General features: G+C 42.5%; 1 protein-coding gene across 1 annotated transcript; it reads right to left on the bottom strand.

Moving 5' to 3' along the window:
- Positions 1-4,094: 4,094 nt before the first annotated feature.
- LOC111954426 (WD repeat-containing protein 20) lies at positions 4,095-23,049 on the bottom strand. The gene is made up of 4 exons (XM_023974163.3): positions 22,740-23,049; positions 6,598-6,780; positions 4,881-6,335; positions 4,095-4,504 (listed from the first exon to the last, which is right to left on the bottom strand). Exons 1-4 carry the CDS (start codon positions 22,986-22,988, stop codon positions 4,451-4,453), a joined length of 1,941 nt encoding a protein of 646 aa, XP_023829931.1. The 5' UTR covers positions 22,989-23,049; the 3' UTR covers positions 4,095-4,450.
- Positions 23,050-24,488: the final 1,439 nt, after the last annotated feature.

Below are 24,488 nucleotides of genomic sequence, written 5' to 3'. Positions count from 1 at the left end.
AATATATTCACATAACTTTCCTTGCTCACGATGCCATCTATTTTGTGAAGTGCACCAGTCCCTCCTGCAGCAAAGACCCCCACAACATGATGCTGCCATCCCCGTGCTTCACAGTTGGGATGGTGTTCTTCGACTTGCAAGCCTCCCCCTTTTTCCTCCAAACATAACGATGGTCATTATGGCCAAACAGTTCTATTTTTGTTTCATCAGACCAGAGGACATTTCTCCAAAAAGAACTGTCTGGCTTTTTTATGGCGGTTTTGGAGCAGTGGCTTCTTCCTTGCTGAGCGGCCTCTCAGGTTATGTCGATATAGGACTCGTTTTACTGTGGATATAGATACTTTTGTACCTGTTTCCTCCAGCATCTTCACAAGGTCCTTTGCTGTTGTTTTGGGATTGATTTGCACTTTTCGCACCAAAGTACATTAATCTCTAGGAGACAGAACGCGTCTCCTTCCTGAGCGGTATGACGGCTGCGTGGTCCCATGGTGTTAATACTTGCGTACTATTGTTTGTACAGATGAACGTGGTACCTTCAGGCGTTTGGAAATTGCTCCTAAGGATGAACCAGACTTGTGGAGGTCTACCATTTATTTTCTGAGGTCTTGGCTGATTTCTTTTGATTATACCATGATGTCAAGCAAAGAGGCACTGAGTTTGAAGGTAGGCCTTGAAATACATCCACAGGTACACCTCCAATTGACTCAAATTATGTCAATTAGCCTATCAGAAGCTTCTAAAGCCATGACATCATTTTCTGAAATTTTCCAAGCTGTTTAAAGGCACAGTCAACTTAGTGTATGTAAACTTCTGACCCACTGGAATTGTGATACAGTGAATTATAAGTGAAATAATCTGTCTGTAAAAAAATGTTGGAAAAATTACTTGTGTCATGCACAACTGTATGTGAGCTGATGGAGATGAACGTCTATGAGCTGATTAAAGGTCAGTGAAGGTTTATGTAGTCTTAGTCTACACTTAGTATATGGCTGCATTTCATTTCAAAACATTGTTCCCTTCCTTCTTCCCTCATTCATTCCTCTTCATAGATCTGACTGGTGGTCGTAACCAGTTTTTCCATCTAGTTTCCTGCCATATTTCTTCCACATATCCAACCCCATCAGAATGAAAGAGGGCAAAAGGGAAGGAACATTCACAACTGTCGGGAATGAAACAAAGCCTTTGCCTTTGTTGGAATTTAAAATGCTTTCAGCAGTAAACTGGTGATTTTATCAGGGGTGAGGTGTAAAAACTGTGCTTCATTTCTACCATAACCCCTGACCTCTGAGTTAGCCCGAGAGTACTCCATGCCAGAGAGCAGGCTCCACAACTACATGTACCAGCTCTGCAAGTCTCTGGACCACATGTACCGGTAAGCACAGATGAGCATAGGAGAGCAGGCTCACTTCTGATACTGTGTCAAGGGTAATTTCAGTTGATTTCTGTGACCTGTAGATTCTCTCCTCACAGTCGTGGGCTCTTCCACCAGGATGTGAAACCAGAGAACATTCTGATGAAGGTGAGACAGACTCCCTCAGACATAGATCTATTGAGTTTAGCAGAGAACTCCATTGCATCCACCATGGTGGCACTAAGAATGCCATGACACAAACAGTACATTTCCATCTCTGTACGGACAAGTTATATTCTACCCTACTCCGATAAAGATGATTATAGGCTGTCTACTTGTCCCTCTAGCCCAGAGAGGAGTCCCATCGCCCCCCCTGGGCTGCACCTGTGGAGGGGTCCACAAAGACCCAAAACACTAATAGCTTCACTACTCCTAGGCCCATAATGTTTAGGGTGGGGTAGGTGGAGACACAATGTGGTGGTTTAATCTATGTTCCAAGAAACCGTTTCCGCTCTTTTAGTCATAACGCTATTGAACAGTTGGTCAAACAAAACATTATGTTTAGTGATTTGAGACAGTAGTCTGTTCAAATGAAATTGAAGTGTCATTTGTCCACTCAATACTACCAAAACAGAGTGTTACAGCTACAATCAGAATTGTTTAATTCAAGTGTGAATAAAACAGAATTGAGAGGAAACTCTTGACTGACTGTCCATTCATACTCATTCAGCCCGTAGGCCTACTAGTAAAGACTGGAGGTCGGAGACAACGAGGTCTGTCAAAGTTGTTTAATAGGTGTCACATGGAGAAAAGAAAAATACTGCCACTGTTAGACCTTGGAGAATCCTCACACTTCCTACCTGGGTGCTTCACAAAACTCCCTCATCTCCTGGGGTGGGTTCAGGGAGGTGAAACACTCGGGTGCGAGTTTCCCGGACGCTTCACAGCGCTAAAATAATCGTTATAGAAGTCCATTGTAGGCAATGGTTGTAAGATGATCTCAGTGCTATGAAGCTTTCGGATAACGCTCAGCTGAAATGGGCACCTAGAAATGTCATGAATAGAGCTAACTCTAGTCCCCATCTACACGACAGATATTCCCATATCTTTTCTAGACAATACATTTCTTTGTGAACGTTTCATAATGTTGCACCCCCGTAAACAAGGCCCAGCACTCATACCGCCATCAAGTAGCGACGTTTATCAAGTGTCAGTTGACCAGAAATGTGGTTCACACACATTTCTGGTTGACACAGTCCCATTGTCATTACTCATGTATCGGCCATAGTCCACACACACCTATAACATCGGCTTAGTCATATTTTTATACTAGGTAGGTAAGTGAATTCACATATGTTTTATGTACTGGGGCCTAATAATGGGTAAGAGAATTATGTTAGCGTTAGTCTTCCGTGGTTTACCTGAGCTCTGAGTGATGGCTGAATTAGACGGCTCCTACCTTAGCCTACGGCCCAGTCCCAAAACAACCACCTAAGCCCTGTGACACTTGTGGAGATCTAAGAAGATTGGATAGGTATATGAGCAATATGGTAAAGATTATATCTAGTCTTTCAAATTCCACATTTCCTATACCTATATAATCCTCTCAGCATAGCAGAGAAAAATATTACTCAGAACCTCGTCGACAGCACCCCCAACCCAAAACATCTTCCTGCGGCCATGCTCTCAGGACTTCACAAGTGCATAGGGTGCAGGAGCGAGTTTGGGACTGGGAAAAACAGCTTTCAGCTTTCAGCACTACCTACTAGATAAAGAGGATTCCATAGAGACATCTCCTATAACAAACATTTCATTATGAAAAATACACCTGAATTCTCTTAATGTACAACAGAAAGGAAAAAACATGAACCTGCATATTCAAGATTCATTTTTAATATTATTATGTATATTTTTCTGAATTAGAAATATCACTATTTTCTGAAATGAAGAACTTCAAACTAGTGTAACAATGATAATTTCACCAAATCATTGAAGTACAATATTTACATATAATACAGAGCCCATTTTTTAAATCTGAAACAATATTAAAATAAATGTTCAATAGATAAAGGTTTTTAATTCTATTTATATTTTTAACAACCTTGTCGGGGGAGTCCTTGCACACTCCAAAATTGTAAAGCCATTCTCTTCTAACAAACTATTAAGTGCAAACAACTCTTTTTCTTCTTTCAAAAAACAACAACTATGATTTCAGCGTCAAGACAGAGATTACTCGCCACAACCCAAGTGCATCCAAAGGCTGTCTTGAACCATCTTGTTTTTGTCCGATCATAATTATGAATAAAAATTAACATAAACAATAAAATCAGTGCAACGTACTCAAGCTGTGATATTCTGATTTAAATTCAAAAATATTTTTTTATTGTAGTTATATGAAGCAAACTGCTCCGGTCTCCCTTTGCTATGAACATGTGATCCAACTCCACCAGGGTTAGTCATGGATGAGGAACTAGCTAAACGAGATAGCACCTGTCCCAAGACAACACCTAGCCCCTAATACCTAGGCTAGATCTGAGAGGACTGAATAGTGGAGAAATGTGCCTACTACCATATTGATTAAACCTATCCAAGGTCTTTCAGATCTACATTAAGTGCCTAGGGGGTAGTAGTGGCTAGGGGTGGTTTCTGGAGGAGGCCACGCTATTAGAGACAAGCACAGTCTGAAAACAAGCTGTAGCTTTTTACAGGGGTTGTTTTTGGACCGGGAAAGAGAATGTTGAGAGAGGGAGGGAGGTGAAAACAAAGTAAACACATCGCAGCCAGCCTCCCTCTCTGAACAACGCTTTAAATCCTCCTGGACGATTTCAAGCATTCTGCACCTTTCACATGATCCTTTACACTCTTTTCAGACTGTGGGCCAACCCATCTACCCTCAATGGCCCACGTTACCTATCCATCTTTCTATCTAAAGATTAGCAGAACAAAAAGAGCTTCAGTAGTGGTGATTGTGATGAAGGTGTGTGAGAGAGAGAGAGAACAGCGCTGCAGGGCTGTGGCGAGGTGTGGCCAGGTCATCCTGTCCCGTCTTGTCTGTGGTCTGTTGGAGCTCGGTTTAGTTTAGCAGCACCAGCACCAGGGCTATACAACAGTCCCACTAGGAGAGTTGGCCGGGTTCTGAGATGATAGTAAGCCCTGTGGAGGAAGAGAGCAGAGGGGAATGAGTTAGAGGAGAAGAGATGGTTTTTGGACACTCAGAACGGTAAAACAATTTGAATTCAAACTTAGGTAATTGAGGGGAAACGGTACGTTTTCATCATCATAAAGAAAATCTAATTAAGATCCTGGATTGATAATCACCCTTGTAAGCGAATCACAGTGGCCAAAAGAGGATGCTGCGTCGCAAACCCCAACTCACTCAATCATTTTCAGAGATTTATGAGAAGTGTCTAGTCTAGGTGTTAGATGTCAAACTGAAGTGTCTGGGGTTGAAAGTGGCTTGGGGTTAAGACTCACCACTTTCCAAGGCCTGGCCCATATGTCTAGTGGTTAGGGGTTGTAACAGACTCACCACTTTACCGGGCCTCGCCCATGTGCAAATGAAGCCCTCCTGGCAGGCTGTGACCAGACAGTCCTCCAGGAAGATTAACACAGTGAGTCTTTCATGAGCGATCTTCTTACACACCAGCGGCTCCAGCAGAGGAACCTCCTCCATGCGCGGGCACAGCAGCGTGCCCAGAGTCTTAGCGGCATCTGCTTTGGCCGTCCGCGCCGCAGAGCTCAGTTGGTTGAGCTTGTCGCTGCTCTTGCTGCTGATGTGGCCCATGCTGTGGTTGCGTTTGTGGTCCTTCTCGTGGCGCTCCTTACGTGTGTCGTGCAGCGACAGTGTAGCGAACTTGCTGACGCCCGTGGCGATGAAGGTGCTGTCGATGATGCTGCTTCCTTTGCTGCTGCTCGTGTGGCAGTTAGGCGTGGTGCTGCCCCCTGCGGGGCCGGAGGAGTGTGGCAGGCTGTTGGAGCGCGGCAGGGGGGCGGGGAGCGAGTTAGCGGGGCCGCCACTGTTACCACTACTACTGCTCACTGTATTGTTGCCATTGGTACCGGGTGGGTTAGTAGGAGTAGTAGTAGTAGTAGCAGTAGTAGTAGTAGTAGTAGTAGTAGTGGTAGTAGCAGCAGCAGCAGTAGTAGTAGTAGTATTAGTAGTGGCCGCCCCAGTAGCCGGGGGGCTGGTGGAACTCATGACGTTCGTGTGAGTTCTGGTACGTGACAGGGGCAGGTGGGGAAACAGGATGTCCTCAGTCAGGTCCCACAGACACAGCTGGGTGTCCTGGCCCACCGAGCCGAAGCGATAGGTCACGCTGACTGGCCTGCCGTCTGTAGAGTTCCTCTTGGAGAGATGTGATTGGGAGCTATTGGCCCGGTCCCGCCCCCCTCCAAAGTGGATCTGCTCGTGGAACTCCTCGTCGCTCCCACTGAACTCGGCAGGTGGGTCGCTGTCCTCCACGCTGGTAGTACAGTGATCAAACGCCACCACGCTCACCCACGACTTGTGGCCGTGGCCCCTGGCGATCACCCTGCAGTCTGAGAAGGACCAGACGGTCACTAGGTCGTCCTCCCCCCCGGCCACTATGTATCGTCCGTCTGGGCTCCAGCACACGCACAACAACCCGCCAAAGTAGCTCTTCATTGTGCCGTGCAGCTCGGCTGCGTCAAAACCAAACACGCGCAGGAAGCCGTCCTGGCTGGCGCACGCAAGGAACTTCCCATCGGGGGAGAATGCAAACTCGTTCAGCGCCCCCTCACCTACTGTCCAGCGCAGTAGGGGGTTGCGGGCCGACTTGCTCTTGCAGGTGTGCACGGCGTAGCCATCGCCCTGTTTGAGGAGCTGGTAGTGGGGTGGCGTGGTACCACAGGTGTGCTCTACGTTGTACAGGTACAGGCTGCCGCTGGAGTGGGCCACTAGGAAGAGGCTCTCTGAGCCCGGAACCCACCGTACACATGTCACACGAGACTTGTCTATCAGTCTCTGAGGGAGAGAGGGGGAGACAGTGGCTTGTCAGCGAGAGACAAATAACTCAAGTGTCAGACATGCATTCAAACAAGATATCAACACTTGCGTTACACTTAAATGCATGCCTAATACATTGGATATTGGAACAGAACCTTTACTCTCATTTTGCATTAGAAAACAGTTTCCTCCCAATAGGCAGTCAACAACATACATTGATATTCAACCACAGGACACCCATCTTAGCCAGCTTGGCTAAAGTAAACTCTGTTAAACCTACCTCCTCATTGAAGAGCTTGCTGGTCTCCTTCTTGATTGGGTCAATGAGCTGCACCTGGCCGGCCGAGAAACCCACGAGCAGGGAGACGCTCTCCGCTGTGGCTGTGAGGGGGTTGAAGTCATGACACGTGGGCTGCGTTCCTTTGTATATCCTCTTGTCTATGGGCTTGCTCAGGTCAGCCGCCTACAAACGTGGAGAAACACAGGACACAAAGTCTGACTCACAGGTACAGCAATTATCTTGAACATACACCTCAGTTATTTTACAAAACCATTCCTCCTGTCTATATAACACTTGCAGATAATCATTGACCTAATGAGAAATTGTATCATTTCCATGTAAAAGGACCCATGATCACCAACATGTGAAGTTCATAGGAGAACGTCAAATTGGGTGTCAAATGAAAGCGAAGAGTCTATAATGTTGAGGAATTAAGGTACATATAAATTGTTCAACCATTTTCCATCCTAAAAACTTGGAATAATCAAAGGCATGGATTTCTGGTCAAACAGATGGAAAACGGGTCTTAGAAAACATCTACCAGAAAAAGTCTTAAAAAGGTATTATTATTATTATCTTAAAAAAATAAATTATTCTCCAGCATTTAAGAAACGTTGCCTTGAGCCTTAATTCCGTTACCAAAAACCCACATATCTTTAAGATATTTTCATATCGCTCTCCTTCATGAGGGAGATAAATGAAAGTTCACAGAAGTAACAAGGTAGACCTTTCAATTAGTTAAGTGTTTTTACTGATAGCAAATGTGTTTATTAAATTGTTAAGCGATTAAAACTAAATTCCATTACAAAATCAGTAATGTAATTCTCTAAACAAAAAATCGGTAACAGAATTTCTGCAATTGAATTGGCTACAATGGTAAATCATAGTAGTCACAGACCACAGTAGGGTTCACAAGTTTGGACAGTACAGCACAGTAAAGAAAAGTAGAGTACAGCTCACTAAAGTACACAGCACACACTAGAGTTGAGTATACTATAATGTACTGTACTCTACTGTGCTGTACTTTGATGTCCAAACTTGTGAAACAGACATCTATGATTGGTGAAGATTTGGTGCGGTCCGGACAAAACACATTTGATCTCGTTTGGGGGCAGAGCTCATTAAAATAGTGTAGACTAATACCCAAAACATGCAAAGGAGGATATTGCATATTTATACCTTTGTGTACCTATTTAGGATACATCACCATGAAGTGACATTCATATCCATAATTATGCATTTCTGTATAGTACAGATCAGGGACCTATGATGAAATTACGTTAGTGGTTGTAAATCCACTTCACTTACTGTAGTTCAATAACAAAAATATATTTTTTCAAAGGCAATTTGTCATGACATATCTGACACCCCACTCTTTCTGCATACATTGAATCTTCATTCAGAGCAGATATTTAACAGAGTTTGTGGAAAGTACCATGAATAGAATAGGCCTATGGTTATTGGTTTGTGCAAGACACATAAAGAAGAAGAGATTTTACCAAAATTCTGTTACCAAACTTAGCATCTGCACAGTTCTTCCAGTAAATGATTGTGTAAAAATGCTTGTGTAAATTGTTAAAAGCATTCCTTGTGCATAGTTGTATGGTTTGTTAAACTTTGAAATCAATGTTTTTTGTTTGGCATACATTTTAAGTGAAAAATCAGAGTCTCAGCACAATTCCCATATCGTGGAATTGCCCTATAGCAACAATATTAGTAGAGATGCAACAATTCACCACCGATAAGCAACGTCCTCAGTTCAAATGTTTAAGATACGACTGCATCGGCCTGCGTCCGCTCTTTCAGTGTCGAGCTTAAGTATGTCATTATGTTGACAGTCATTGATCTACAAATAATTTTTCATGTCGAACAACCCCAGGCAATATCAGTAGCCTAGTCAAAATGCACTGCGTCGAGAGCTGACCAATGAGGAGGTAGGCCTATTCCTGATCTGGCACATCTGCGCGTCACCTTCAGCATTAAAATGTTTGTAAAATGGCTTGGGGAACATAAGGATTTATTAGTCGGATGACAACCCAATGTCATTTGATAGGTTCTTTTTTATCAAATGTGTGTTAAATTGTGTTTTACCGGAATAAAAATAGCCTAAGCTACCACCGGTGACAACTCATCTGACTATATGTAGGTTACACGCTGATCAGGGCTTACATTAGATTTTATTTGATTGCTCAGATTTTCCATCACCAATAGGTTTGGTAGTTTTGCTTGAAACAATCAGTATATATGCTGGCGTGGATCCACGAGGGGGCAAACGGGGGCTTAGCCCCCTCAGTGAAGTTTTATATGCCAATATAAAAAAAAAATAGCAAAAAAGTTCTAATGATTGAGTGACAAGTTGGCACAGAATCTGTATCTCCGCTGCGTCAGCACCATGGACAGCGTGTGCCGCGGTGTGTATAGGGGGACTATGGAAAGCCACTGGGGTGGGTTAGGTAGGACTCCTTTGGGTTTCCATAAAAAGCGGGGGGGAAAACGCTTCTCATCTGTGGTAGGCTAAGTGAATAACATGACACGCCTCCACCTGTAATATTTGATTTAGATTTATAAGGGCGGGGGGGGGGTCAAGGTCACTATTGAAGCTGCTTCTCTCAACTCTGCCTCATGCCCCACCACTACAGAATTGCTAGCTTCTTAGCTAGCTGTAAAAAAAAAAAAAAAAAAAGATTTAATATTTTTTTTGTGTGTTAGCCTTAGCCTATTTAGCTAGCTCGAACCAGCTAATCTGCCACGGTGGATATCAGAAATTGGCTTCGCTAAAGTACTCAAACAAAGCCAAAGGAGAAGGGGACACATGGCAACTGTGTCAGTGGTTGTTAAAAGTTGACAGCATTGTGAAGGTCCTCTGTGACATCGAATGCCCATGTTTGTACAACACAGAAGTAAGCCTCGAGGCTACAGGGCTGCTGAAGGCAGTGACGGACCCTGGCTTTAAATTTACAGCCACCATGGTTACAGAATCAGTCTTCTCGATCCTCCAAACAAATTACTTCATGCAAAAGCAACAGATCCTTACACTGGAGTCAAAGTGGTCCGCAGTGCGTTGGAGTGTGTTGAGAAGCTGAGGTGTGACAGCGAGTTCGAAACCATTTGGGCACAGTTCCGTGCCAGTGGCACTGACTCACCACCAGCTCCAAGAAAACGACAACGTTATGTAAGTACAAATCTCCAGCAATACATGGTGGGCAGTACAGTAGGCCATGAGGACAGAGAAAAGACTGAGTGTAAAAAGACTGTTCTTGGACGCGTTCATTGGTGAAATGTCAGAATGATTCAGCGAACGCAACAGCCAACTGGTGGAGGCCCTGTGTGCCCTTGACCTAGAGAGCCATGACTTTCCAGATGTGAAAAAGGTGAAACCACTGCTGGATCTAAGCAAAACAGATTTGGTGGAAGCGGAGTTTAGTGTCACTTGCCAGTTTTTCTGCCAATGAGGACATATGGACCCACTTGATATCCTGCAAACGAATCTCTGGGCCTCTCTCCGCTATGCCGACCGTGCTTACTGCACATGGATTGACTTTTGGGGCATCCACAGCTTCATGCGAGAACTCCTTTTCCACTTTGACAAATGGGTTCAGTCAGCACAGAAGAAGCATGCTACACCCAAGGAAAACTAAAACTAACCCAACTGGCATTTGAGGGGGATCTTACAAGGAGATTGAGAATGGAATAATCGATTATTCAGGAAGTTCCAGAGGATCGTTTGAAAAGGTAAACAATCTAGCTGTTTGATTTAAAAAAAAATCTTTGTGGTATAGCCAGCGGTGTCATTTCAGCAAAAACCTAGGGTATGGAATGATAAAATTACTTCCTTAGCCAGCCTAAGTTTTCAACAGCCTTGCTTTAGTGTGTAGGGTGCTGTACATGGTGCTGACAGAGAGCCAACCTATCACTTCTTGGTCAAAAGCAATCAATGGTCTCAGCATTTGAACTTACGTTTATTGCGGTATAGCGTAATAAGCTGAATTTTTTTAAGTATTCCAATTTTTCATTTCTTTATCACATATCATTATAGACGGTATTTTTACAATACATACTGGTATGTGGATGCATAGTCAGATCCACCATCCCTCACACACGGTTTAAAAAAATCATAACCTAGCAAGTAGCAACACTGTCGAACCTGCCCAAGGACAATCATATCACTGGATTTGAGGCCCCCCGAAAGTATAGGCTAGGTTATCACTTGTAAGATAAGTAGCTATATTGGTGACGATTAGGCCAAGAGTTTTTCCTGTCCACGTGAACTGACCAGGAAAAGCACCTGGCCATAGTTTTACCTAAGCTTCTCTGAGGAAATTCAGAAAAACTCCTGGCCCAAGGGATGATACTGTAGGAATCAGTCTGAGACCCTGGTGATGCAACTGAGTGGAGGATCATCGGAGGCAGCGAGGGAGATTATATGGCTGTTATAAGACTGCTGACAGATCTGTCAGAGCATGGCCAGCACACTTTGATATGCCAAGAATCCATGCTGCTCCAAAGCCCTCGACAAACCAATGACCATAGGCCTATTCTATCCATGGCACTTTAAACTTTAACTCATGTCATGTGAAACTCATTCAAAACACACAAAAGACAGGCAATTGATGAGGCCAAGCCTACGTCTGAGAGGAAAATTCAGAGTTCCACTCAGGATCAGATCTTGCTGATCTGTGTACCCTCAGATGAAAGACACCATGACAAATTCAATCACACACACCAAGAGCCACAACAGGGAGCACCATAAATGCTCTGTCAGACCTGCTAACTCCGAGCTCCAGCATGAGTGATGACAGTGAGTGATTGAAAATTAATGTCAATAACCAGGTTTCTATTAGGGGTGTGAACATTTTAAAGTAAAAAACTTAAACAAAAGTGTGATCTTTAACATGAAAGAAAAATGTAAATAGTGCAGTTATCACAAAACATGATTTTCCGTGTTACAGCCTAACTAGACGATAGCCTATAAGTCCTGGGGGAAATTGTGTAATTTAAATATAACTTTAGGCTACTTTGGTAAATTTGCAAGGCATGCTAGACAGATTATCAAGACATATTCACATCACAGCTTTTTCTGCCTGCCCCTTCCTCGCACCGGCTCGCCTGGGGCGTATTCATTATGCCGATTCTGTTGCAAACCGTTTCTTAAACGGAAGCAAACAGGGAGCAACCTACCAGCATTTATCCAATAGAAATTCTCCTTTTAGTTGCAAAATGTTTTGAGCCGAGATCACTTTTCAAAATGGAGGCCGAGATCTACCGCTCAATAAGTCACTTTTTGGGCGACACAACCAAATTCACATAGAAATGTGAGCTATAGATCTGTCACTCATTAATAGCAAGTCTAAGAAGCGGTAAATATGTTCTATGTGCACTTTCTATGCTTCAGGTTCTTAAGTTTGGTTTATGCGTATTTTACTTTCGGTTTTGTGTACCAGCTTCAAAAAGCAGATTATTGAAAAAAATATTTCACATGGGTTTAGATGGTACAATGATTATCTACACACTGCTTGTTTTGTCACAAACCGAAATTGGGTAAACTATTAGAATTTTAGCAACCAGGAAATGGCGGAGCAAATTCTGTATATTGTACCTTTAATAACCTATTAAAAACCGTTCTGTAGCAATTAGGTTTGTGCAGGCCAGCTGAGTGAGCAAAAACTGAAATAATTCCTTTTAATTTTACTGGACTGATTGTGCCTGCATCTGATAGTCAGCCTCACCGTTTCTCAGCTCTCGTTTCCTCCACTGAGACTGACCAAAAAGGGGCCACCGTCTTGCACCACATTTCATTATTTCTGCCTCATGCATGAATTCATGTTCTTACTCCTATCACCAGAGAACATGAAATATTCCTCAATATTAAAAAAGACAAGCCGCTAATAACATAAGCCAATCTTTGTAGCGGGAGTGGATAGGGAGAAGCGCATTTTCTGGCTTATATAAGTGTTGACAGTGCTGAAAAAAAATGTAAACATTCAGTCACTCAGAAAAACAGCTGTTCTTTGCGGTATTAGTTGACAGTCTCTAGTCATGTTTTTAAAAGTTTAGAAATGTCAGTATCAACTTTGCTATGGGCTCGTGGAAGCTGCAGACATGGTGATCTGATTAGCCAGCAGTAGGCCTATAGGGGCACTTGATTTGCTCTCCCGGCCTTCCGGGTAGAAGTTTCTACATTCAGACAGATTAAATAGCTCAAAATGGGAACACTTTTACTACCTAGCACGCAGGGCAGCTGAATTCAGTACACCTACCGCAAAACTAATAATACTTAATCCGTAAAAAAAAAAAAAAAATTATAGAAATGTTTGGCGATTGACTGATTGGTGACCACTGGTTTGGACTAATAATTACACCCCTGCTCTTTCTCTTCGCTAATGACACGAGTGTGTGTTCAGTCTTCGGTCTGTTGCGTGTAGAATATCGTAGCCTATTCATTGATAGGCCCTGCTTTACTGAAATTGCAAGCCAAGAAATTGTGAGATACTTCATTCCATTGCGAGATACAGCTTAGATTGCTGATATATAGGCCTAGTGCGCGGTTCTGTCTGCCTGCCTGGTGGCCGACCTGCCTGTTGTGCCCCTCCCCTTACTCTCACACCATGCCCAAACGCGTCCACCATAGTGCGCAAATTGATTTTGTCCCCCCCCACACCAAATGCGATCACAGCAGGCAGATTGAAATATCAAAACAAACTCTGAACCAATTATCTTAATTTGGGGACAGGTCGAAAGCATTAAACATTTATGTCAATTTAGCTAGCTAGCTTGCAGTTGCTAGCTAATTTGTCCTGGGATATAAACGTTGAGTTATTTTACCTGAAATGCATAAGGTCCTCTACTCCGACAATTAATCCACAAATAAAACAGTCAACCGATTTGTTTCTAGTCATCTCTCCACCTTCCAGGATTTTTCCTTTTTGGACTTTATATGGCGATTGGCATCTAACTTTCATAATAGGTGTATTACCACAACCGACCGACCGACCTCAGTTAATTTTTCAATCACCCACGTGGGTATAACTAATGAGGAGATGGCACGTGGGTATATGCTTCTATGAACCAATGAGTAGATGGGAGAGGCAGGACTTCCACCATGTTCAGCGTCACAAATAGAACTGACTACTATTTTAGCGTTTGGCAACGCAGACGCTTTGTTTGGCGCGCACGAGCAGTGTGGGTGCAGTGATTGAATAACATGTACATTTATTTTGCGACGCGAGCGGTGTGGTCAGAATGTCAGTCCCTCATTGCTCGCTATGAAAGCTGTGAGTGTTTGTGTTCTCGGAAGTACAGCAACTAATCAGTCTCCTCCTTTCCAAAAATACTTAAATCGTAAGAGTCGATTCGTAGCGGAATCGAATCCTGACACTCAGAAATGGGAGTAGACGTGCAATGATTAGAGGAATAAATGATTTTGGAGTCGACTTTCTACCACTACGTCACCGTCGTTAACAGTTGGACAAATGGCAGAGAGAGGCAAGCGACAGCAGCGAATTCCTGTATGGCTTTCAGAAGTTAAATGAGAAGGAAATGCTAACTTTGCGAGATGGAACTGAGGTACAGTGATGGTAGTACAGTTGCATTTGAAAGGGACGCACCGTGAGACCCAACCCGTTGTTGGCAGCAGCGCAGTAGCATTGTGAATTAGTGTGAATTTTAGAAAAATTTGTTATTGTTTTAATGAAAATCAAAGAAAAAAATTGCCGCTTAAAACGTTAAGAAAAATATATATTTTTGTCATATCCCTAGTTTCCATCCAACCTTTTTATGCAAGTAAAGTAAAAGTACATGTTGGATCAAAAAAAAGTCACGACAGGCCTGACGGAAACAGAAAATGTGTCAGTAAACTTTTCAAACGTCGACAAAACAAAAAACACACTAGACAAGGTGGGATCTTTGTAAAATGAATAATGTGAGAAATGGTGGTAGAAATGCCTTTATGGGCAAATATTGATATAATAACCATCATATCGAAGTAAACTTGGAGTCACACGATGTGTTGTGTTGTCCTCCCACTACGACTTGGGAATAGATGCAGTTTATTACGCTACAGCTGAAATAAATTATGAACTTCACAGGGTAGTAAAAATGCACGGTAATGAGCTTCATGCTCCTTTCCAATAAATATCAAGGGTCTTATTCTGGTGACATGATAATCAATGCTTGGCTGGCGATTGACAAATAAAAAGAATCTCGCTCTTTTGTCCATAATAACCTAATCATGTAGGCCTAGGCTATATCGCACTGTCTGCGAGCGGTTGGCTAGAGCGCACATGGCAAGACCAGAGTGGGAACATTCACTATATATATATATAAAAAACGCACAATTTGTGATAAAACCAAACAGCACCCTCAAAACCAATCAACTGGCAGTAGCTCTGCATCCCTATACCTAGGGGTGTTCTACAAAACAAGATCAATGAGTTATGTGGCTAACTCCAATAAGACTGCAGAAATAACTATTGGTTTTCTTCTTAATTAAAAAAAGCTAAACTTAGATGTGTTATAGTTTGTTTCATCATTTAGACCACACACATTTCAAGCTTCTCTCTCAAAAATAAAAAGTTATATCAGAAGATTTAAGCTAGTTAGCTGGCTTGTGGTATACCCTTCATGTATGCTTCACTGACTACAGGAAGGACTACATAGAGACCTGCTGAGTCCAGTCCTGGGGAGGGCAGGTTTGCCAATCTTACCAACCTGGGCTAAGAGAGCACTGTTTACAGGAAATGACAAGGTGACAGGAGTGAACTCAGTGAAGAAGTAGGCCTTTATGATGCATTAAACCAGTCTGTCCCTTAAATTATTTTCCAGACAGGGCACAGAGGCCTCCAAAGCAACATCCAGACCCTCTTATACAAAAGGTTTTGTGCCAATTGTGACAAGGTCAGTAGACCATTTATTTGTCAGGAACACTTACAAAACTTGGTGACAAGTGTTAAAATATCTTACAATCTCCCACACAGATCTACTCCATCCAAGAAGTGGCCCACAAGTCCCCCATGTTAAATGGGCAGTGCAGTCAAAAACATGATTTTCCTGTGTTTTACAGTGCCTTTGGAAAGTATTCAGACCCCCTGACTTTTTCCACATTTTGTTATGTTACAGCCTTATTCTAAAATTTATAATAGTTTTTTCCCCCTCCAATTTACGGAATCATGTAGTAACCAAAAAAAAACTGTTAAACAAATCAAAATATATGTTATATTTGAGATTCTTCAAAGTAGCCACCCTTTGCCTTGATGAGAGCTTTGCACACTCATGGCATTCTCTCAACCAGCTTCATGATGTAGTCCCCTGGAACCCATTTCAGTTAACAGGTGTGCCTTGTTAAAGGTGAATTTGTGGAATTTCTCTAATGAATTTGAGCCAATAATTTGTGCTGTGGTAGGTGTGGTATACCGAAGATAGCCCTATTTGGTATAACACCAAGTCCACATTATTGCAAGAACAGCTCAAATAAGCGAAGAGAAATGACAGTCCATCATCACTTTAAGACGTCAAGGTCAGTCAATGCGGAAAATTAACAGCTTTGAAAGTTTCTTCAAATGCATTCGCAAAAGCCTATACTCTTCTGTAAACTAGTCATCTCTGTATACCCGTCTCAAGACCCACTCAGGGCTCTATGGTGCTACCATTTTGGTCACATCTGCTCCTAAATATTTTGCTGTGCTACCTGACAATTTTATTTGGGAGCGCCAGTGACCCTACAGTACTTGGATAACATTTAGTGCAACAAAAATAAATGAAAAGGGATAGCCTCTTCAGGAGATTTTTTCATGTGCTCCTACATTTTTCAACTGAGGTGCACATGTGCTCCTCAAAAAAAATCTCAGCGTAGAGCCCTGCCACTGGTTGTTGCTTATTTACGAAACCTTCTTAGGCCTCACTCCCCCCTATCTGATATCTACTGCAGCCCTCATCCTCCACATACAACACCCATTCTGCCAGTCACATTCTGTTAAAGGTTCCCAAAGCACACTCATCCCTGGGTCGCTCGGATTTTCAGTTCGCCTCAGCTAGCTGCAACAAACACTCAAACTGGACAATTTATCTCAATCTCTTCATTCAAAAAGACTTAAATCATGAACACTCTTACTGACAGTTGTGGCTGCTTTGCGTGATGTATTGTTGTCTCTACCTTCTTGCTCTTTGTGCTGTTGTCTGTGCCCAACAATGTTTTTACCCTGTTTTGTGCTGCTAACATGTTGTGAGCTGCCATGTTGTGTTGCTACTAGAGGTCGACCGATTAATTGGAATGGCCGATTAATTAGGGCCGATTTCAAGTTTTCATAACAATAGGAAATCTGAATTTTTGGACGCCGATTTTGCCGTTTTTATTTTATTTTTACACCTTTATTTAACTAGGCAAGTCAGTTAAGAACACATTCTTATTTTCAATGACGGCCTAGGAACGGTGGGTTAACTGCCTTGTTCAGGGGCAGAACGACAGATTTTTACCTTGTCAGCTCAGGGATTCAATCTTGCAAGCTTACGGTTAACTAGTTCAACGCTCTAACCACCTGCCTCACGAGGAGCCTGCCTGTTACGCGAATGCAGTAAGAAGCCAAGGTAAGTTGCTAGCTAGCATTAAACTTATCTTATAAAAAACAATCAATCAATCATAATCCCTAGTTATAACTACACATGGTTGATGATATAGCGTGTCCTGCTTTGCATATAATCGATGCGGTGCGCATTCGCGAAAAAGGACGGTCGTTGCTCCAACGTGTACCTAACCATAAACATCAATGCCTTTCTTAAAATCAATAGACAGAAGTATATATTTTTAAACCTGCATATTTAGCTAAAAGAAATCCAGGTGAGCAGGCAAAATTAACCAGGTGAAATTGTGTCACTTCTCTTGCGTTCATTGCACGCAGATTCAGCATGCAACAGTTTGGGCCGCCTGGCTCAAATTATGACATAACATTGAAGGTTGTGCAATGTAACAGGAATATTTAGACTTATGGATGCCACCCGTTAGATAACATACGGAACAGTTCCGTATTTCACTGAAAGAATAAACGTTTTGTTTTCGAGAGGATAGTTTCCGGATTCGACCATATTAATGACCTAAGGCTCATATTTCTGTGTGGTATTATGTTATAATTAAGTCTATGATTTGATAGAGCAGTCTGAGCGATGGTAGGCACCAGCAGGCTCGTAAGCATTGATTCAAACAGCACTTTCGTGCGTTTTGCCAGCAGCTCTTCGCAATGCTCCAAGCATTGTGCTGTTTATGACTTCAAGCCTATCAACTCCCGAGATTAGGCTGGTGTAACCGATGTGAAATGGCTAGCTAGTTAGCGGGTGCGCGCTAATAGCGTTTCAAACGTCACTCGCTCTCAGACTTGGAGTAGTTGTTCCCCTTGCTCTGCATGGGTAACGCTGCTTCGAGGGTGGCTGTTGTCAATGTGTTCCTGGATCGAGCCCAGGTAGCGGCGAGGAGAGGGATGGAAGCTATACTGTTACACTGGCAATACTAAAGTGCCTATAAGAACATCCAATAGTCAAAGGTATATGAAATACAAATCGTATAGAGAGAAATAGTCCTATAATTCCTATAATAACTACAACCTAAAACTTCTTACCTGGGAATATTGAAGACTCATGTTAAAAGGAACCACCAGCTTTCATATGTTCTCATGTTCTGAGCAAGGAACTTAAACGTTAGCTTTCTTACATGGCATAAATTGCACTTTTACTTTCTTCTCCAACACTTTGTTTTTGCATTATTTAAACCAAATTGAACATGTTTCATTATTTATTTGAGCTAAATTGATTTTATTGATGTATTATATTAAGTTAAAATAAGTGTTCATTCAGTATTGTTGTAATTGGCAATATTACAAATAAATTAAAATCGGTATCGTTTTTTTTTTGGTCCTCCAATAATTGGTATGAAAAATCATAATCGGTCGACCTCTAGTTGCTACCATGCTGTTGTCATGTGTTGCTGCCATTCTGTGTTGTCATCTTAGGTCTCTCTTATGTAGTAGTGTTGTGTTCTTTCTTGTCGTGATGTGTGTTTTGTCCTATATTTTATTTATTTTTAATCGCAGCCCCGCAGAAGGCCTTTTGCCATTTGGTAGGCCGTCATTGTAAATAAGAATTTGATCTTAACTGACTTGCCTAGTTAAATAAATAAAAATGTGCAAAAGCCATCAAGCGCTATGATGAAACTGCCTCTCATGAGGACAGCCACAGGAAAGGAAGACCCAGAGTTACTTCTGCTGCAGAGGATAAGTTCATTAGGAGTTCCCAGCTTCAGAGAGTTCAAGTAACAGACACATCTCTACATCAACTGTTCAGAGGAGACTTCGTGAAATCAGGCCTTCATGGTCCAATTGCTACAAAGAAACCACTACTAAAAGGACACCAATAAGAGGAAGAGACTTGCTTGGGCCAAGAAACACGAGCGATGGAAACCTGTCCTATGGTCTGATGAGTCCAAATGTGAGATTTTTGGTTCCAACCGCAGTGTCTTTGTGAGACGCAGAGTAGGTGAATGGATGATCTCAGCATGTGTGGTTTCCACCGTGAAGAATGGCGGAGGTGTGATGGTGCTTTGCTGGTGACACTGTCTGCGATTTATTTAGAATTCAAGGCACACTTAAACAGCATTCTGCAGCGATACGCCATGCCATCTGGGTTGCAGTTAGTGGGACTATAATTTGTTATTCAACAGGACAATGAGGGGTGGCAGGTAGCCTAGTGGTTAGAGCGGTGGGTCAGTAACCGAAAGGTTGCCAGATCAAATCCCTGAGTTGACGAGGTAAAAATCTGTCGTTCTGCCCCTGAACAAGGCAGTTAACCCACTGTTCCTAGGCCGTGATCGGAAATAAGAAATTGTTAACGGACTTGCCTAGTTAATTTTAAAAAGTTACCCAACACACCTCCTTGACCAAGAAGGAGAGTGATGTAGTGATGCATCAGATTACCTGGCCTCCACAATCACCTGACCTCAACCTAATTGAGAGGGTTTGGGATGAGTTGGACTGCAGAGTGAAGAAAAAGCAGCCAACAAGTGCTCAACATATGTGGGAAGTTCCAGGTGAAGTTGGTTGAGAGAATGGCAAGTGTGCAAAGCTGTCAAAAGCAAAGGGTGGCTACTTTGAAGAATCTAAAATAACATTTTGATTTGTTTAACAGTTTTTTGGTTACTACATGATTCCATGTGTTATTTCATAGTTTTTACAAATGTAGAAAAATGCATTAGGCCCTTATCTATGGATTTCACATAACTGGGAATGCAGATATGCATTTGTTGGTCACAGATACCTTTAAAAAAAAAAGTTTAAAAAGTAGAGGCATGGATCAGAAAACCAGTCAGTATCTGGTGTGACCACATTTTGCTTCTTGCTGCATGAAACATCTCCTTTGCATCGAGTTGGTCAGGCTGTTGATTGTGGACTGTAGAATGTTGTCCCACTCATCTTCAATGGCTGTGCGAACTTGCTGGATATTGGCGGGAACTGGAACACGCTGTCGTACAGGTCGATCCAGAGCATACCAAACATGCTCAGTGGGTGACATGTTTGCGTATGGAAGTCATGGCAGAACTGGGACATTTTCAGCTTTCAGGAATTGTGTAGAAATCCTTGCGATATGGGGATTAAACATGAGGTAATGGCGGTGGAATGGCACGACAACGGGCCTCAGGATCTCTGTGAGGCAATTGTGTTCGTTGTCCGTAGCTTCTGCCAACCCTTACCATAATCCCACTGCCACCATGGGGCACTCTGATCACAATGTTGACATCAGCAAACCACTTTCCCACACGAAGCCATACACATGGTCTGCGGTGGTAAGGCCGGTTGGACATACTGCCAAATTCTCTAAAACAACGTTGGAGGCAACTTAGGGGTAGTGAAATGAACATTCAATCATCTGGCAACAGCTCTGGTGGACATTCCTGCAGTCAGCATGTAATTTTCACACTCCCTCAACTTGAGACATCTGTGGCATTGTGTGTTGTGTGACAAAACAGCACATTTTAGAGTGGTCTTTATTGTCCCCAGCATAAGATACACCTGTGTAATGATCATGCCGTTTAATCAGCTTCTTCATGGGGCGGCAGGTAGCCTAGTGGTTAGAGCGTTGGGCCAGTAAATGAAAGGTTGCTAGATTGAATCCCTGAGCTGACAAGGTCAAAATCTGTCGTTCTGCCCCTGAACAAGGCAGTTAACCCACTGTTCCTAGGCTGTCATTGGAAATTAGAATTTGTTCTTAAGTGACTTGCCTAGTTAAATAATGGTAATTAAATAAAATCATATTCCTCAGGTGGGAGGATTATCATGGCAATGGAGAAATGCTTACTAGCAAGGTTGTAAACAAATTTGTGCAGAAAAATAAGCTTTTTGTGCATATGATACATTTCTGTTTCATTTTATTTAATCTCATGAAACCAACACTTTACATGTTGCATTTATATTTTTGTTCAGTGTATATTTGCACACTAGGAGGTTGGAATAATACTTGGGGGGTGCATCCAGTACAGTAGGTGGCGGTAATGCACTATAACGTTGGATGCCAACAGCCCATAAACCCCACAGAAGAGGCTAGCTAGGACAATGGTAGACAGTGTCCTTCGCCCCCACCTGTCAGGCACTGCTTTCCTGCAGTTCTGTTAACGACAGCAAGGGGCAGGTGTTCAGCAGGCTGGAGAGAAGGACAGACACTTTGCTAGCTAGGAAGACTCTGGTACACAGCAGATACTTTTATTTTCCTTTTAAGCCACATTTTAGCAGCAAGGACAATTAGGGAAAATACAGAATACCATTAGTGTCACACAAGCATGAAGATGCCGTGCTCGAAAGGGGGGCGTTCATGCAGGAACCAATGGGATGCTCAAGGGAGGGGGAATTTATTATTGTTTTGGTCTGCCTGGCAACATCACCAGGCAGTTAAAGTTAATAGACCAATAACAAAGAGTTCCCAATAACAGCTAATTTTCTAGTTACATATCCTTCCCATTCAGCTCCTCCAATTAGGTCCCTCACTGAAGACTACTCGTGCAAAATTCTTGCATGAGAAATAGCTTTTTACAAAAAGCTACTTGTTTCTTTTTGACAATTTTAATTGAAAACAATCACAGTAAGAAACATAATTGTTAGCCAGAAATGATTTGTTATTGTGATAAAAACAGCTGCATTGGACCTTTAAAACCAACTAGGCCAACACAGTAAGTCCTGGAAGTGGTAAAACATCTTCCTCATCATAACACTAGAAAGCCCCTAGCAGCCAATGGATTATTTACTGGTGTCTGATAATGGTCTAAGTTTAACTTATTTTATGTTTTGAACAAGTTTAGAAATGTGTGGATCAGACATATGATCATCATCRTCGTCACTAGATACCGTAAACAAGCATACAGCTCGATGCAGTGACATCCCCAAATGTTGCATCACCACCACTGTCAGAACCAGACAGATCACTTGCATGACATCATCATCCCGAATCAACAAACACAGTTTACTTCCAACCTAACACACATCCACAATACTGTACAACGCTGACTTTGCGGCCTTGAAGTACCAGCAGCATAGCACACATAACTAGCTTGCTACACAATGGTCAACTATTCTATGATTGCAAAAAACCTGTGCAGAATCAATTAAACAAGAGCACTAAAAACACAACTAGTTAATTATCACTAACGTCAAAATACACTGTCAACGAGGAAACGTGTCTTATTTAACATATTCTGAAACTACAGATGTCAATCAACATGTCAGAACTGAAGACGGGCACGAACCTTTGCCCACACTCCAAGGTTAAATCGTTCATATTCATATAGAGCAAATAGGCATCACACAAGAGTAATCTCATGCCTATGCGTAAACAGTCCACCATAACAGAAGGAGGGCCCTTCACTTGAATTGAACTGGTTAACTGGCCAGCTAGATAGCTAAGTAGGTGGGTGGGTGACATGTAAACCAGCATATCTCCACAAGGTGCGGGCAAAACAAACTGTGGCGATGCTAGCTAGCTAGCCACCATAGCTAAGTGGCCTAGTCTGGCTATCTGCGCACGTCAGTGAAAATACCATACTGGACAGCAAATTGCTATGCGTTTGAACACACACATTCACTTCTTGATAATACAGGCATTGTCACCTGAGTGCTATGTACCTTTCTTACGCCTTTGTAGATATAAAAATACAGTTCCCGGCCCACATTGAAACAGATTCTGTCGCCGTTGCCGGACTGGTCGTTGACGTTCACGAAGGAGACTTTCACCGGATTCGAGCCCTGTGAATTGAAAGGCACCCTGTTAGGGCGGCTATATTCGGAGTGAGTGAGGAGTTTATAGACACCTTCCCGAGTGGTGAATTGAGTTTTAATTTCGTTCATCTCCTTCCCTCCTCCCTCCGCCGCCATCTTGGAAATTGGCGTTCATCCTGTCCAAAACCCGGATCTTACCCACAGAGCATGCGCTCGGCAGTTGATTCTAGAACCCATGCGCTAAAAGCATCAATGAAGTGAGAAGTGACGCTCCAGTTTAGCGAAAGTAGTGAGGTATTTGATAAGACGAAATTCACTTCTAAACCCTCGACAAAATACATTTCATAGTTTAATCTAGTTTAAACGCTCTTGTGGAATTGCATGGATGAGTAATTTCTTATTGTGGAGAATGCGGTCTCTGTGGGTCCTTGAATCACGGTGGACCTTTGGAATATAATATCATCCTGAACACGCTCGAGAATGTCGTAAAGAAAAAAAAAAGATTTCAATTTGAATACAATCCCTTTACATGACATTTATATTAATGTTGTGAATATGAATATTTGATTGATTAATTACATAAATGTATGCCATTGAAATTGCATACTCTAGTCATCCAGTCCAATCATCATAGTTGCAAGCAATTCAATGTATTCCTTCTTGTTCATTATTTGTTCTGTCCAGATGTTCTCTGTAGTATGACCATAGTCAAAATAGAATTATTCTGTCTCCTCGATGTTTACATCAACTAGGGGAGAAACAGTAACTTCTCGAAACAACTAGATATGTTTTAATAACTCGTCTGTTGCTAATAGTGCCATCCTCTGGTCAGTCTGCGGTCAAGCACTGTGCAGTATACCCATGCCTGAGAATTCTGGTATTTTCTATGATTTGACATTAAAGATTTTCTAATTTCTTGTTTATAATCAAGATGTGTATTGTATATGTGTTAGCCTACTCATGTTAAACTCCTCACACAAAATCAACATATTGCAAATCATGTTAATATCATCATTATAACTAAATGAGCAGTAGTGTCACCATTAGGACACAAAACATACCCTCTTGTTGGGATAAAATCACACAAAAGAGTGTATTTCTATAGGCCTACATGTGTATTATGGGTTGGCGGGATTAAAGAATGTAGAAGTAAACTCTTTATCCAATTTGTCAACACAGTTTCTGTGGCCTAGAACTGAACCATTACTTTAACACATCTATTCTTTCCCAATCTCACAGGCCCCAAAAAATACTTGTGGCCGGCCTGTTATCTTTTCAGAGGCCTTCTGCCCTGCGTCTGTCTGTCTGGATGGTTCAATGGGAGCAGGTGGTTGGAAAGGCTGTGCACAGCTGTGACATTGCTGACAGGCCATGGGGGTGTATGGTGGGGCCTAGTGGGCCAGGCCTGACACACTATCAGGATGCCTCGGGCCCCCGAGTGGCAGGCACCCCTTATGACTGTGCTGCCCTATAAGGACACATGTGGTTTATGGCACGGACCACTCACAGCTTTCACTATCACCCCCACCCTACTGGTCATTTCTCTCTTAGCCTGTACTGTAGTGGGACTGGGCATTCCTTCTGGAAGCTTCTGAATGGGGGCTTCGAGAAAGCTGCCCCTTGTATAAAAAGAATGGAGTAGGCCCAGGGGTCCTC

The sequence above is a fragment of the Salvelinus sp. IW2-2015 genome, linkage group LG28 (assembly GCF_002910315.2).
Source record: "Salvelinus sp. IW2-2015 linkage group LG28, ASM291031v2, whole genome shotgun sequence".
In the NCBI taxonomy this organism is placed as follows: Eukaryota; Metazoa; Chordata; class Actinopteri; order Salmoniformes; family Salmonidae; genus Salvelinus; species Salvelinus sp. IW2-2015.
The sequence above is the reverse complement of the archived record's forward strand: the minus strand, read 5'-3'. Positions and strand labels throughout refer to the sequence as shown.

Coding starts and splice junctions, on each gene's coding strand:
- LOC111954426 (XM_023974163.3), bottom strand. CDS start 22,988: ATGGCGGCGGAGGGAGGAGGGAAGGAGATGAACGAAATTAAAACTCAA. Junction 6,781..22,739: donor TCTACAAAGGCGTAAGAAAG/GTACATAGCACT, acceptor CCACGTTTGTAG/GCGGCTGACCTGAGCAAGCC. Junction 6,336..6,597: donor GCAAGCTCTTCAATGAGGAG/GTAGGTTTAACA, acceptor TCTCTCCCTCAG/AGACTGATAGACAAGTCTCG.